Raw genomic sequence first — 15,906 nt, forward strand, 5'->3', positions numbered from 1 at the left:
GATCCATCATGCACCAGCGGCTGAGTACATCCACCCTTGTATTCAGGTAACCCTCCAGGTGTTAAACCACCAGCGATATGCCCTGATGTTCCAGCTATGTCCAAAGGCGAAGAGCCTCTTGACATAGGGTCCATGATCCCACCACGCCTTGTTTGTTGCAGTACCACATGGCAGTGGTGTTGTCCATGAACACCTGCACTACCCTTCCTTTGACAGAAGGAAGAAATGCCTTCAGTGCAAGATGGATCGCCCGAAGCTCCAGAAGATTGATGTGGAGCCCAGACTCCACCAGAGGCCTCTGATCTCGGACTCTCCCCTGTGGTTGGGAAAGGGAGAGGGATCTGCCTTTGACCCAATCTTGGTTCATTAGCCACCACTGCAACTGACTCGCAGTCCCCTCTGAGATCTGGACGACATCGGAAAGATTGACTTGATGCTGCACCCACTGGAGCTTTAGGTCCCACTGCAGAGCCCACATATGCCATCTGGTATGATCTACCAGCAGAATGCAGGAGCCCATGTGGCCCAGCAGCCGCACAGTCATTTGTATCAAAATCCTGGATAGAGGCTGAAACATCTGTATCATAGCCCTAATATCCCGGACTCACTGTTCGGGAGGAGAAGCCCGAAACTGCATTGTATTCAGAACTGCTCCAATGAAAAGGAGCTTCTGAGAGGGGATCAGGTGCGACTGTAGAATGTTGACAGTGAACCGCAGCGAATACAGGCGGTCTGCTGTAGCCTGGAGGTGGGAGACAGCCTGGGGTGAGCCAGCCTTCAACAGCCAGTTGTTGAGATAAGGGAAGACTGGAACCCCTGGTCTGCACATATCAGCTACGACCAGAGCCATCACTTACCGTAGGTAACGCCGGTGGGCAGGCAAGACGGGCCTGTGAAAATAAGCGTCCTGCGAGTCCAACACCACCGTCCAGTCTCCAGGATCAAGGGCAGACAGGAAGTGAGCCACGGTTAACATTTTAGAACTTCTCCTTCCGGAGGAAGCGGTTGACATCCCTGAGGTCTAAGATCGGACGCAGGCCTTAGTCCTTCTTGGGTACCACGAAGCAGTGGAAGTAGCAACCATGACCTACTTCTGGCACATGGACTCATTCGATAGCCCCCTTGGCTGAGAGAGCTGTAACTTCCTGGCGGATAAGGGCCAAGTGATCCTCCAACATGTGAAGGAGTGCTGGTGGCATTGAGGAAGGGGTAGTCTTGAAGGGGTAGGAGTAGCCCTTTCGGACTATCTTCAAAACCCACCTGTCCGACGTGATGTTGTGTCAGTGGGAGAGGTAATGGTGAATACTGCCGCCCACTGGCACAAGTGGCCCTGAAAAGGCTAGGAAGTTTTGGAGGCTGCTGCGGGGGGAGGGAGGGTAATGGTGGACTGGCCCACCCGCTTGCCCCCAGACCCGCAACGCTGGGCCCCACATCCTCAGCCACGCAAAGGTTGGGTAGCTAGCGCGGCCCTGGGGCTCTGTAAGGAACGTGGTGGGGCACCCCTACTGTAGCCACGAAAAGGGCGAAATGCAGACTGCATGGGGCGAGAAGTTGCAGTATGGCTCAAGGATCTGGCCGTGGGCCTAGATTCCTTGAAAAACTCAAGCGCAATATCCGCCTTGTCACGAAACAGGCGACGGCCATCAAAGGGCATATCCTAAAGTGTGGATTGGATATCCCCAGATAAGCCAGCCGTTCTCAGCCAGTCGTAGAGCCTCAGGGCTACAGACGTGGAAACTGTCTTACCCAGCAAGTTGGCAGTATCCAGCCCACACTGAATGGTGACTTTGCTGAGTCTCGACCCTCAGCAACAGAGCGGGTGAGCATGGCCCAGGCCTCCTCTGGGCATTGTGGCAGCACTTGTGTGACCATATCCCACACGTGTGTGTATAATGGCCCAAAAGGCATGAGGTGTTCACCGACCACAGGCCTAAGCAGAAGAAAACATCTTCCCAAGATGGTCCAGCTTCTTGGATTTTTTATCTAGGGAGCAGTAGGGTATGCACCTTTTGAGGATGAGGCTTGGACCAACAAGCTCTCGGGGGTAGGGTATTGGGAGAGGGAAAGTGGCTCGCCCGGGGCTGGGCGGTGGAGTCGGGCAATAATACTGTCCACAGGAGACCCTGTGCTGGGCTTGGACCAAGTGCCCAGAAGGATGTCAGTGAGAGCCTCAGTAAAAAGCAGCAGGGGCTCAGAAGAGGCTGCTGCTGGCGGAAGCACCTCAGTCAGGCGACTAGTCCTGACAGCCTCCATACGAAGATAGAGGCCCAAGGCCTCAGCCGCCCTACGCAACACCACAGAGTAGAAACCCCCCCCCCCCTCTGTAGCCACAGTAGGGAGGGAAAGCATATCAAGCTCTGGGGAGGTATCCAGAGCATTGGTATCACCCAACTCCTCTCACCAGTCCGGCTCCTCAAGTTGGTCTGCTAGAGGGTCAACAGACCCCTCACAGTCCTCCTCACACTCCTCTGGCTGCCACTCAGGGCAGTTGGTACACCAGGGATAAATAGTCGTACAAAAGTACCCTCCTGCGCCGGTCGACATTGGTCCGGCGCCATATTCAAATTGTGTGTGAGGCTGGGGTCGATGCAGACATAGTCACTGAAATCGGTGCCGGCGAAGGTACTGTGAGGTCAACCAGCACAGATCCAGAGCCAGGTCTGGATCCTTGGGGACCCCGCGGCACAGAGGCTGGAGCCGCCGGCACCACAGGTCCAGGGCCGCCAGCTGAGTCTGTGGGGCCCGAAGGCGCGCCTCCAGAGTCAAGCTGCCCAAAGATGCTGTGCAGCGCTTCATAAAAATGCACAAAGCTGGGCAGTGGACGCTCTGGCTCAGACAAGAAGGGAAGCGCAAACCTGTCTCGGAGGAAGGAGCCAAAGAGCGACGATGCTCCGGGTCTTGCATCGCATTGGCCGACGGACGGGGAGAAGGCGAAGAGCGACTATGCTTCTTCGCCTTTTTCTTGTACCTTGACTTTCCCGAGGAGAGCGAAGACTTATAGGAGGAATGGTGGTGGTTCCACGACCGGTCCTACAACCTTTCCCATGACCAGGACCTCAAATGGCATGGAGCAGACTGCTGACCTCCAAAAGCTTTCAGGGCTTTTCCCGCAAAGACTACGAGTTCAGGGCCCGGCATGTGGAGCACGACTTCAGGTCGTGGTCACGCTCCAGGTACCAGGGACACAGGAGGTGCGGATCGGGGACCAACCTCAACTTGTGACAGGAGTCACAGGGCTTGAAACCGGCCGACGGATGGACATCCCTCGTGCACCAGGAGTCAAAGGCTCAAAAAGATGTCAACAAAAGTCGAAACGGAGTTAGTCAAAAAGTGACTAAGAGGCACGCTCTCTCCGGATCTGCACTGGCTGGTGCAGAAATATAAAGAACTGACATCAGCGCACAGGGGTGGCATCTAAGTATACACTGCAATGTCATCCTGGCAACCACAATGCTGATGATGGACGTGGAGTCGGCCGACACCACCTACCGACGCGCAGGGGTACCGCTATGAAAAAAGTTCTCCGGATCCAGTCTGACGCCTGGGGGTAATTCTACTGTAAGGAATCTATAACTACGGTCTCTTTCAGATAAGAGCTGTAGGGCAGAAGATAGCAGTATAAGAGCTGTAGTGTAGAAGACAGGAGTATAAGAGCCGTAGTGTAGAAGGGAGCAGTGTAAGAGCTAGAATGTAGAACAGCCCCTCTGGAGCAGAAACAAACCTGAGCTGAGGAGAGACTGTAACTGTCCCAGCTGATAAGTATATCATTGTGCAGTGACAGTTGGAACATAAAACATTTGAAATAGTTGAACACAAACCAAGAGGATCATTGGCTGATCACAAAATAGTTTATTTGCATGTACATTATTCAACGTTTTTATTGCAAGTTGAAAAGTGGCAGCATCGAACATCCCTTTATCGCCCATGGTCAAGTGCTCACATGGACTTTAGTGATTGCGGTTGGTCAGGGGGGAGGGGCGGCGGTGACATCAGCACTGATGCAAAGGCTCTACAACTTTTCCTGCAATCCCACCTTATCATTCCCAGACCAAGATCAGTGTCAGACCATGCACCAACCACTGGCTTTAGCATACACTAGGAGACAAGAGGTTCGTATTCACAGAATCATAAGAGGTGGGACCCCCACCACAAGACGCTCTTCCGCAGAGAGCAGCATTCCCTCCCTCCCCACTCATCCACATAACACCTATCAAGAATAGGCAGTGATTGTCTTTGGGTGCCTATAGCAACTTTCACACAGGAAGTTCCTTCTCAATTAACAAAATCAAAATAAATTACCCACAATTAATAATTTCCCAGGCAGTGAATTCTCATGGACCCCAAGATACCTCTATGAAAGTGGACATCTTTAAAGTAGTACAAAGAAACTATTTAAAATTCCCATTGTGTATGCTTAGGAAACTCCCTATGGACATGATATACCTTTGGCAAAGTGCACTTAAAGATTAAAACAACCTGACGAGTTTCCAAACATGAAACGCATTAACAACTTGACTGCCTCCACCACACACCATTTCGACCATGATGGAGACTTGTGCCCTCCGTGTGACAGAATCTCACTTCTGTGTTGAGTGTTTATGCTCCAATCACCTTCTTTTCTATGGGCTTTAATAAGAGTAACTTCTTCTAGTGTGTAAATGAGTGTGTCAACTCAGTGGTGCAACCCAATGGAGTAGTATCCCACTTCAATTTGCAGTTTCCAAACCAAAGAAGTGTTTATTTCAACAACCAACATCGTTATGCGTCTCCGCGTGGAGGCTGGCAGTGTTAACTCAACAACCTGACACACATGTGCCTTTCTAACTGCAAAGTGGAGAGGTGTGCCCTGCTGTGGTGCCCAAGTGCAACTTAAACATTAGTGTCTTTTCCTCATCAAACATGTGAACCAGAGCCCATTTCCATTGGTGTAATCAAATGTGTGCACTAGTGACCCATCACCAATGGTTCACTTCAACATGGTGACCAGCATCACTTCTAAATGATCAACTAGAGAAAATGCCCGTTTACCACATCTCAAAAACGTACCAAAACTGGTGCCAGATCCAACATGGAATTATGGCATCCCTAGACAAACTAGGATAGTGAGAAGCCATAACCGAAAGGTCACTGAACGTATCAGAAGGGAAATTAGCCTCCCAGCCCCGGAGCCCACCTCAGCATTTGCCGATACAATGAAAAAAAGCCCTTGTATACGGTATTTAGCATCTTACGCCAATGGCCTACTAGCGTGCTATTAGTCCATCCCACTGGCATCTGGGCCCATTTTCCAGATTCCCTTTGAAGACCCATTGTATATGGAGATGGAGGTCCCTTCTGGGGAACCCAACACACACTAGGAGCCCACCCAGTGCCTTGTGTTAGCATAGAGGGAAGAACAAAGCAGCAAAATCCCATCTCAAGCGGATGCGCTAGTGTCGTGAACACAACAATGACACGTGTAGATTCCGAGAGGAAAAGTGAATCAAAAAAAGAGTTAGAAGAGGAGCTCTTTTCTCTCTTGGTGAAGGAAGGGTCCAGAGCAGGCAGGCTGGAAGCACCGGAGGAATCGAAGAAGACCTTCTCCCTGGTCCTCCCGCTGGTCTCTTTGGCAGTGTTGCTCTTAACCTGCGGCATGAAGTGAGACACAGTAGAGGAGTTGATTGAGTTGCACATTGCAAACTGTTACTTGAACCTAAAGGCTTTGAACAGAATCACATTAAGATGGATGCTTTCAACAAACGATCAAGTGACATAAGCGAGAACGGAGTACAAGGGTAGTGTTTTCTCGTTGGTCTGTAAATGCAATTAATCAAAGAGGTCAAATTCGTTACAACGGGACAGACCAGTCAAAAGCGGAGACAAACATATCCGCAGCCACCCAGGAATCCGACTAAGCATCTTGTTCACAAGCACAGGCTAAAAAGGCGCTTGACCCAGTAGGCACCTTGAAGGGAAGTCAAGGTTATAAACGTGGTTCTGAGCCATCTGAAGACTCAGTGACCGGATCTGAAGATAGCCGTAGATGACCATCGGCCTTCCCCGTATCATGCAGTCCTAGATATTAAGGAGTGTTGGACGCTTCCTGAGAGGGTGGTGCCACCAAAGATGCAGCAAGTCTGAAAAAGGCTAGGTTGAATTCCTGGAACTTCAACTAACCGACAGGAGGGGACATAGTCATACCACAACTAGATTCTAGGGGAAGGCAATGCCTGGCGTACCCACTGTTGACTGACCACAGGGACTGAATTTGTACCCAGCCACTAGCCAATCCACAGGGCAAGTCAGGGAGAAATAATTACCATTCTGCGTTTTTTTCAGGCTTCAGGCTTTAGTGCAGCACCCATGCTCAGGGCTTCACGGAACCTCTCCTGCAGCTTTCCGATAATGCGATCTTTTTCCAAGGAGTCTTGAAGAAATTTCTAATCAACGAAAAGACAGAAAAGAGGTTTGACAGATTGCACAGCATTTATCAGATTTTAATGAATTAAATTGATGATTATTGGTTCTCAGTAGTGGTTGATTGCAAAGTGTAAGCGCTATGAAGCTAGATTCCATGCATTATGCGCTATATTAATACATAAAACAAAAATTTTTTACATTTAGTCTCTCCGTTAGACTCTCCGTAACTCTATATACTGCTTCCTCAATCTCTTTCCAGAGCCCATCTACATTTCCTCCTTAAGTGAACTGTCTAGCTCTCTCTGCCTTTCTCGCTATCTTCCAATCGACCCCCTGCCCGCTTTCTGCTCAACACTGTGCTTAGGACATCCTACTTTTCTCCCATTGGATCAGACCTTTCACTGAAAAACAAGTAGTAATCCTGATTTCTCGAAAATTTCAGTAATCCCTGTTTATAGCCCCCCTTACCACTCACATTCTTCCTGTCTTCTCTCCTTGAGATGTCCACACCTCCCAGCCTCTTCACGCGCCATCTCTCCCTCCATTACAGTCGCTTTCCCAGTTTGTTGCCTATCTTGTAACAATAACAGATTTCAGAAAGGCCCAGGAGAAATCACTGCACAAGATCTAGTGAAGGCTAAGTAGAGTTCAATGTTTAAAAAAGGCATTAGAATGGCCTACTTTGAGGGGACCAGACAGTCCGACGCACTTACGCAGTTTTTTTTCTCCATTTAAGGACCTTACCGCCTTATACCACTTCTTCAAGTACATCCTTTATCTACCTCTCACAGCATGTCATTAAAGGCACCTATGTGTGCTTCATGGCCTTACTACACGCTACTTCAGTGATCCATGAGAGGTCCCACCCTACAGATACTCATGCGTCTCCCCTAGGCCACCGCTACCTCATGAGTTCTGTAATCTGCAGGTCTTCTCCAATGTTCCTTGCTTTCTGCCTATGCTACTTCCACAAAAATAGGAAAATAGTAGGAGTGGCGCAGCAGACTGAATCAAGTCAACAACACATGTCCCACACTGTGGTAGGGCGACAACCATTTCATAGCACCTATTCACTGGCACGGATTCCCCCCTCTGCCCGTACCATGATGGTATGGTCCTTCTCATCCACCAGGCAGGCAAGGCGGCTCAGCTCACTCATCCTTTCCTGGGAAGCACTCGAGTCCTGGCTCCTGCGCTTGAACAGCTCCTGCTCCTTTGTCGCCAATCGCTGCCGCAGATCTTGTGCCTCCAGCCTTTGGGATGCCAGAGTTTGGTTAAAATTCTGCAGTTGTTCCTAGAGGTCAGAAAGGGTGGACACAAGTTAAAAACTATTTTTTTACTTGTATAGCCTCTTTTTTTATACCATTCACCAACACCAAAACGCCCTTCACATGGAAAATTGAACGCTGCAGCGGAGGATCAGCTGGCAGGAAGTGACGCAGACAGGAAGGGGGGATGTTCCTGATTGTGGTACTGTGACCTCCAGCGTTCACGCAAAGACGACATGTGCTGCTTCTCTTCTTGGTGACCTTTCAAGGGCAAGGGCAGGCCCTGGATACTATATGGTGCCAAAAAACCTCAATTGTTTATCATATTTTACCCTTTTCTTTTATGGGAGCTGCCTTCCACTTTGGGGGCTACATGTGTCCTGACATTTAGAGTAAAGGTGCCAACCAAAAGTTTTTATTTTCAATTAATTTCCAACAGGTATATGTAATATTTTATTTTGCACCTCTACTGTTGCTGCTGTAATTGATCTACAGCCTGCTCATCCGGTCCTCTTTCTGATGTCACTTCCTGTAAAATAAGCTGAAGGCCTTCAAAAAACCCTGGCAGCAACAAGTAAAACCAAAGCTTACAAAAGAGTTTAAAAAAAATCAATATATATAGCTCTTGACCAGAAAATCCAGTAGATGATTAAACCTAGACCAATATTGAATTTTTGGAAAAATTGTATTTCCTCACATCAGGAGAGGAGTAGGCCTTGCATTCTTCCAACGTAACTGTAGTAAAGAGGACTACACAATGAGTAGGTTCAAGCAGGTTTAATGCAGGAAGACAGCTTAACAACCACAGCAGGTAACAGGTATCCTCATCCAGGAATCATAGGCCAGTACAACTCAAGGATAAACATTCCAACAGTAGGCACACTGCTGAGTGACATAGGAAAGTTCTAAATGACATGTAATGGAATACCACACACCTCCCCCCCTTTAAAAAAAACCAAAAAAAAAACAATAAAAAAAAATGAAGTGCAAAAGGAATTCAAGTTCTAATAAAATCTTTGAACTTAGAAGGAGCAAACTTGGCACGTTCGCTACGTCTTAATGAGATCTCTTCACACAAAACATCTGATTGATTGTCTATGACAACATTAGGAATCGGTCGAGTATCAGGATTGATTCCAAAATCAGAGTTACTTACAGGTTTTTTTTCCAAATTGTCATAAACTTCATGCGTACCAGAGAACCCATCTGAGACATGGTCTGAGAGAAGTTTCTGCATACCGGAGGACTTATCTGAAACAAGTTTCTCTGGACAATCTGAAACAAGTTTCTCTGGAAGAGAAGCCTTCTGAGAAGGAGTAACAAAGGGTTTGCATAAGGAAATCCTTCTCAAATTCCATATTTCCCCCCTTCAACTCTGACAGCTTTGCTAAAGATTTCAATTACTTTGATGGGGTCAGACCATCTAGAGACATTCTTGTGAAACAAACCACCCATTTTAACATGAACTCGATCACCCACCTTTACACTGCAAGAGTTATACTTCTTTTTGGCAGAGTGCTGGGTCATGCTTTCTTGGCATTTCCCAATCCTATTCTTTAATGCCTTGAAATCTACCTCGTAGGGAGTATCACTTTTTAACCACCAGGGAAAGAGTTGAGAACCTGGTTTCCTCCCTCGCAATAATTCAAATGGGGATAAACCAGTGACGGAATTGGGAGACAACCGATAAGTTAATAAAGTAGCCTGGAGAGCTTTCTTCCACTTCAAACCACTCTTAACGGCCAATTGACAAGATTCTTTGATGACTTTGTTGAACCTTTCAACTTGGCCATTGGCTTGTGGAAAATAATTAGAAGTCCTTTTGTGAATGACACCACATTTTTTCAGAAAACACTCAAACTCATTGCTGATGAACTGTGGCCCATTGTCTGAGATAAGTTCCACAGCAGGTAACAGGTATCCTCATCCAGGAATCATAGGCCAGTACAACTCAAGGATAAACATTCCAACAGTAGGCACACTGCTGAGTGACATAGGAAAGTTCTAAATGACATGTAATGGAATACCACAGTAACCTGTGTATGTGTGGTATATATCAGGGGTGTTTTGCTGTGGGGGTTTGAATTTATGTCTTTTCAAAGACCCTTACTCTGCAATCACAGGGTACATGTCCATTCCCTGGTTCCTCGAGTATCTCTGTATGAGGAACAGGTCTAGTGCCCTTCCCTGTTGTCTACGTGCTGTGCATTTTGGTGATCATATAGCAGTGTTTAAGGCTAAAGTGTCTCTGGTCCTCTGACCTGATGCGATGAGGCTGGACATACCTCACTCTCCTATTCCCCATTCTTCTTGTGTCAGTGAAAGTGCCTGCCACAATGCTCTCTTCTGTGATTGGCTGGGTGTAAGGACATGCCTATTTTTTGTATGGTCACCCACAAAGAAAGTTTTGGACTGATGCTGCTGGTTTTTCGACTCGGAGTTCAGGGAGGCCTGCTAACCAGACCTCAGTGCCTGTGCCTTGACCGTATCCTGTGTATGTTTGATTAGCTTATACCGAATTGGCCTAAGCTAACCTACTTGTAAATCCCCAGTATATGGTATCCAGGGCCTGTTTCATTATTTATAAAGTTTTATATAGCGCAAACAAGTTCCCGAGGGATAACAGAGCGCTTTACAATATGATGGGAGGAAGGACAAAAGCAATATCTATAACAATATCCATAAGAGGAAGGGAGAGTAAGTCAGAAGGGTCCCCATAGGGTTTGTAGCACTGGTTGTGCCACCCTGGGAGTGATAGGTAAAACATGGCTTCCAGTCTGGCACGGCAGACTGGAAGGACAGTTTTAAACCGTTAATTTCACTTTGCCATTTAAAGCAATGGAAAAAAGTCTAATCCTCCATTCTTTAATATATGTAAGTCCCCACTAATGTAGGATTTTCAAGTCCTTAGGCAGACTGCTGTGTTTAAAAAGTGGAACATGCAAAAAAAACTAAAATTGTTGCATGTGCTGTGGGTAAAGTCTAGTAGCCCCATTGGAGAGTGCAGAGTTGCAGGCCAACATATCAGCCCTAACTTCTGTCTGGGACTAGTCAAGTTGATATTGTAAGGTATCAAACAACTCATTACATTAAGCCAGACTTGATCCCCAAGTCAAAATTAATGTAACATGTGGGTGTGTCCAACTATCACAAAGTTGCCACTTTGTTGCCCACGGTCTTCTGTTTAAGGTTGTACATGGGGTCTGTCCCTGAGACAGCTTTCTGCCCTCCTGGGGAGATGTGCAAACGATTCCCAGGAAAGGACACAATAGAAGCCTGCGTAAGGGATAGGCGTTCCCGCTCCTTAGCGGAAAGCCACACTGCTGTAAGGAGCCTTTGAAGGGCAAATGGGAAATGCTTGGGAGAGAGGCTGGTCTACTGTTTAGGCAGACCGACTGGCACTAGGAACAGAGAGGGGATGCCAGTTGTCACACAGTTTTTCCAGGGGCGTGTAGCCCCCTTGGTAGCCTGGACTAGGCTAGGGAACACTGCATGCCTAAAGAAGGGTTTTGCTGTGTTGGGAGTGGCAAAATAGAGACTTCTGGGATAGTAGATGCCACACGGAGAGAGGGAACCTGGTAGCCCATTGGCTCGTGACCATGGCATCCCCTGAGGACATTTTCTGGTCATAGAAAGGGCACCCCTGGAACGCTGAACTCAAAACTTGGTGGACTAGAGAATAGGACAAAAGAAGGACTGCCTTGCTACATCAAGGACCCGAAGAGAGGCAACATGAATGTGGACCGCACCTGCTGAAGTGGCTAGCAAAGAAAAGGGACTGTGCCTGCTTAGTCCTGTTCAAAGAGAAAAACTCTGCCACATAGCGGAGTGGAGACTTTTTCTTCGCTTGTGTTCATCAACGTCATGTTGGTGAGCACAAGCGAGGAAAACCCACCTCCCAGAGAGATTTTTCCTTGTTTGCGATAGTCAACCTCAAATTGGCGAGTGCGAGCGTGGAAAATAAACCTCACGGCGAAATATCTCAACGCGGGGGGTCAGGTTTCTCATTGCGAGTGGTCGCGTATGCTCATGACCGTTCGCGTTGGGAAAGCTGCCGCTCGAGTAAAAATGTACTCGCGTGGCAGAAAGGAGAGCAACGCCCACTTGCACTGTGCACGGTGCCCTTCACGATGATTGCACAGCGCATTGTTTTTTTTCACTCCGCGGAGTTTCGTGTAGCGCAACACTGCAAACTCTGCCCAGGGTTAAAAATCCCTGGAGTGTAAATATCATAAATAGTCAGTAAGTGCAGGGATTATCTTTCAGTGAGTTGCTATCCCTGTTAAACACTCTGAATTCTTGATTGCTGTTGTCCTCTAACCGCAGAGCCAACAGAAATCGGGAACACTGATTAGTCAGTCAGGTCTTTGATACGGTCAATTAAATAACTCTGCTTAGGCACAAATATTCTACATTCATTTTTTTGTGTTAAAACAAGTGTTGTCACCATGAAAGGACTAGAAGATGTCAGTTAAGGCCAGCAATAGAAGGGATCAGCCATTTTGAGTTGACGCAGTGTTGCACTAGCGATCTCTTACCGCAAGGAGTTCATCTTTTTTGGTGACAGTGATCAAAAGCTTCTGGACTTCCTGTTGATGGGCCAAGCTCTGCTGGGACTTTTCTTCCTGAGCTCGGAGGAGGAGCCTTTCCTTCTCTTGCAGCTGATAGGCCAGGAGCCTGGAAGAGGACGGAGCCTCCGTGCTGCTCAGATCTTGACTAAGCAACGAGTCTGCCAGTGCCTGGAGAGAAGAGAAGAAGTGAGAGATCTAGAGAAAGAAGCCTCAAGTGATAAGATATGGAGTGACAGCTGTGTCATGATGTGTCCTCCTGTGAACATACAAGAGAATTACAACTGTGCTGTGGCCTACCTTCTAGTGGTGAGAAGCAGGACTGTCTTCCCTACTCTGGTCTGCTTTCTTTTGTTATATACTTAAACCTCAATTGTGACGCGTGCTACCATTTAGTAATAAAGAATGTAAACTCTAGCTAAGTCAACATACAGAATTGTGAAAGGTGAATTGCAGGCTGCTATGTATGGATCAGAATTTTTGTTTACCATTTACAGATCAGAAACAGAATATTTTTGCACTGGTGACTTACATTTTTGCCTCACACTTAAATTTCCACAATATCTTCAATTCCGACACAGTTTCCAGTTCCCCTCAACATTTTACATTACGTCCTTCTAATCTATATTCAGTAATTCACATTCTTGACCTAAGGGGGTGTGTAATAGTGATCATGGACTAATGAAAATGTTAAATTAATCGACAGCTATCTAAACTAGATCATTATTGATGCCAGAAGAACTAGAAAGGAACCCTCCACCCTTATGAACAAAGCCATATCCAGTGACTGTTATACTAGCAGACAATGTGTTTGTTTTTATGAATCTTGATACTTTAATTGAAGCACTATGTTCTTCCTAAGGTGTACAAAGTTCTCTAAAATTAACTTGATGACCCATTGAACCATCTGCAGGTACCTTCATATATTTGTTAAACATTTTGCTCTGCACATTTCTAATTTAGACACAGAACTGTGCACACCAATGCTCCTCAAGGTCTTACATTGGTAGAGATTACATAAATACTTAATACAAGAACCAGACTATTTAGCTATTTAGGGCACATGACGGGAAGGATGCGCAGTGGGCGCGCCAAAGGCAACACCGTCTGCTCCCGTCCGCGGCTGGCCGGGGCCTGGGGCCAGAACCCCTGCCCATTTTGTGAGCTCTTACACCTACCCCTCTGAGGAACTCTATATGATGTTCTCCTCCATACCTAACATATGCGCGCATAGTATACAGCCGGACTGCAGGGAGTAAAAATGCAGTCACTGCCCCTATGCGCTGACAACCGACCAGGGGGCAGCTAGCAAGGAATAGGAGTTCCACCTGATACTGGTTAACTGTAGGCCACTAAGCAAGCATAAACATGAGCTTTAAGACCTTCTCCTGGACACTCTACCTGACATCATGTTCTTTACAGAAACTTGGCTGAATGAAGACTCTGCTCCAGACATTCTTCAAGCCCACCCCCCGAATTATGGGATCCTTAGACTTGATCGCCCTGGAAACGGAGGATGTGGGATAGCCATGATCCATAAACTCGCAGTGGAATGTGCCCTGGAGAGTATGTCAATAGAGGCAAGTGAAGCAGGGCTCTTTACTATCACAGTGGACAATATCCATGTCATTAAGGGCCTCCTGATATACCGGGCACCGGGCCCAGCCTCACAGTTCAGCATCAGCCTCAGGGAACACGTCATCCAACTAGCACTACGCTATGCCAAGGTGCTGGTGTTGGGTGATCTTAACCTACACTTTGACGATAGGGATAATGCCCCGGCGCAAGAGCTCAGCCAGGAGCTGGAGGCACTCCAATTAATATTACAATCCTCCCTCCCGACTCATCAGCATGGGCACTTACTAGACCCCATCTTTGCAAACTGGGGAGAGCTCCAGGTTGATGCTCCTATCCCAGTCCCATGGACTGATCACTACATCATCCCCTTTAGAATCCCTCTACCCAAGTCCCAATTTAGGCCTAAACCAGACACTAGCCAACCCCGGAGGAAGTGGTCAAAGTTTACGGCTACCAAATGTAATCTTGCTTTTCTGCAGGGGGGGGGGGGGGACCTGGAGGGAGCGATGTCGAAGGGGCCTGCAATGCTCTTGAGCAATGCATTTGTGAGGCACTTGACAGGGTGGCACCATGGGCCACTAACGCCCCGAGGAGACAATCTAGATCAGCACCCTGGTTTAATGTGGAGCTAAAGGCAATTAAATCCGTCTTTAAACGTTTGGAACGTAGGTGGAGGGAAGACTTCTCGTAAGAAAATAGGGCCACAGATAAAACAAATCTAAAAACGTATCACTCTCTCATAAGGAAGACTCGTGCGGCACATTACAATATGCCTACAATTCCTCAAGAGAATTTTTTGTGGTTTTTAAAGAACGTTCGTCACTGGATAGAACCTCCACCCCTAGTGAAGCCTCTGTTGAATCTTGCAATCTGATTGCAGACTACTTCTCGGATAAAGTGGAGAAAATCTACTCCACTTTCCCAGAGGAGGCCCGTAGTAGGAAAGTTGACTGGAAAGGAGTATGCAATCTGGAAGAAGCCTCCTGCCTCTCCAGTCTCAGCCTCCCCTCCCTAGATGATTTAAAATCTATAGCTCTGAATATCAAGTCAGGCTCCTCGAAAGACCCAATTAAACCAGGAAATATGAGGGAGAGTATGGATATTCTAGCGCCATACATTAGACACCTTATCAAACTCTCCTTTGAGGCAGGAGTAGTCCCCCAAAGATGGAAGGAGGCAGTGGTTGTACCTTTTAGAAAGAAACCAGGGATTAGTGTCAGCCAATTGGAGAATCTTCGACCTATATCTCTCCTACCTTTCTTCGCCAAGATCACGGAGAAGGTGGTTAATGCTCTGATACCGGATCACATGAATCAAGCCAGCCTACTCCACCCCACGCAATCGGGCTTCCGAGCCTCTTATTCCACAGAGTCGGCTGGTCGATGTTGGACAGACGGTGGCACTGATTCTGTTGGACATTAGCGCTGCCTTTGACACTGTGGCTCATCCCATACTGATTCAGCGCCTTAAGGAGAGCGGAATAACCAACCTGGCTCTGAAGTGGCTAAGCTGCTTCCTTCAGGACAGGAGTTTAAGTATCCCAAGGGAAGTATTACTCAAATAATGATAGACTAGATTAGGGGGTACCCCAGGGATCAATACTAAGCCCTACGCTTTTTACTCTGTACATCGCCCCTCTGTCAAACATCATTGATAAATACGGCATTAGCATCGTGTCATACGCGGATGACACACAGCTCGTCGTATCCTTGTCCCAATCTCAGAAAGAAACTGACACTAAATTCTTGGCCTGCCTCCAAGAGCTCTCAGTCTGGATGGCTAACAACAGTCTAAAGATGAATGGCGGGAAGACTGAGGTCCTCATTGTGGGAAACGCCCCGCAATATGGTCGCCGAGTTGGTGCCGCAGACTCGGGGCTCCACCCCCTTCCCCAAGGAGGAGGTCAAAAACCTGGGGATATGGCTAGACCCCACCCTCTCCTATGATCACCACACCAGGACGGTGGCAGGAAAGTGCTTTGGCATAATGAAGGCCCTTCGGAAAATCTTAGATGTGCTCCCAGTAGCGTCCAGGAAAACACTAGTACACACATTTGTCACCTCTCGCTTGGACTACGGGAATGCACTCTATAT

The 15,906-nt window shown here is 47.5% G+C and overlaps 1 protein-coding gene across 4 annotated transcripts in view; it reads right to left on the minus strand.

The window, feature by feature from the left end:
- Nucleotides 1–3,829: 3,829 nt before the first annotated feature.
- The window catches only part of LOC147717801 (uncharacterized), a 139,465-nt gene continuing 127,388 nt past the window's right edge, over nucleotides 3,830–15,906 (minus strand). For all 4 annotated transcript variants that reach the window (XM_086924589.1, XM_086924590.1, XM_086924587.1 and 1 more), the window contains exons 8-11: nucleotides 12,206–12,406; nucleotides 7,502–7,693; nucleotides 6,300–6,419; nucleotides 3,830–5,625 (exon numbers count right to left, since the gene is read on the minus strand). In XM_086924589.1, coding sequence (XP_086780715.1) covers nucleotides 6,315–6,419; nucleotides 7,502–7,693; nucleotides 12,206–12,406 — 498 coding nt within the window. In that variant the 3' untranslated portion in view covers nucleotides 3,830–5,625; nucleotides 6,300–6,314. The remainder of the gene's footprint in view (nucleotides 5,626–6,299; nucleotides 6,420–7,501; nucleotides 7,694–12,205; nucleotides 12,407–15,906) is intronic.

The sequence above is a fragment of the Lissotriton vulgaris genome, chromosome 5 (assembly GCF_964263255.1).
Source record: "Lissotriton vulgaris chromosome 5, aLisVul1.2, whole genome shotgun sequence".
Classification (NCBI taxonomy): Eukaryota; Metazoa; Chordata; class Amphibia; order Caudata; family Salamandridae; genus Lissotriton; species Lissotriton vulgaris.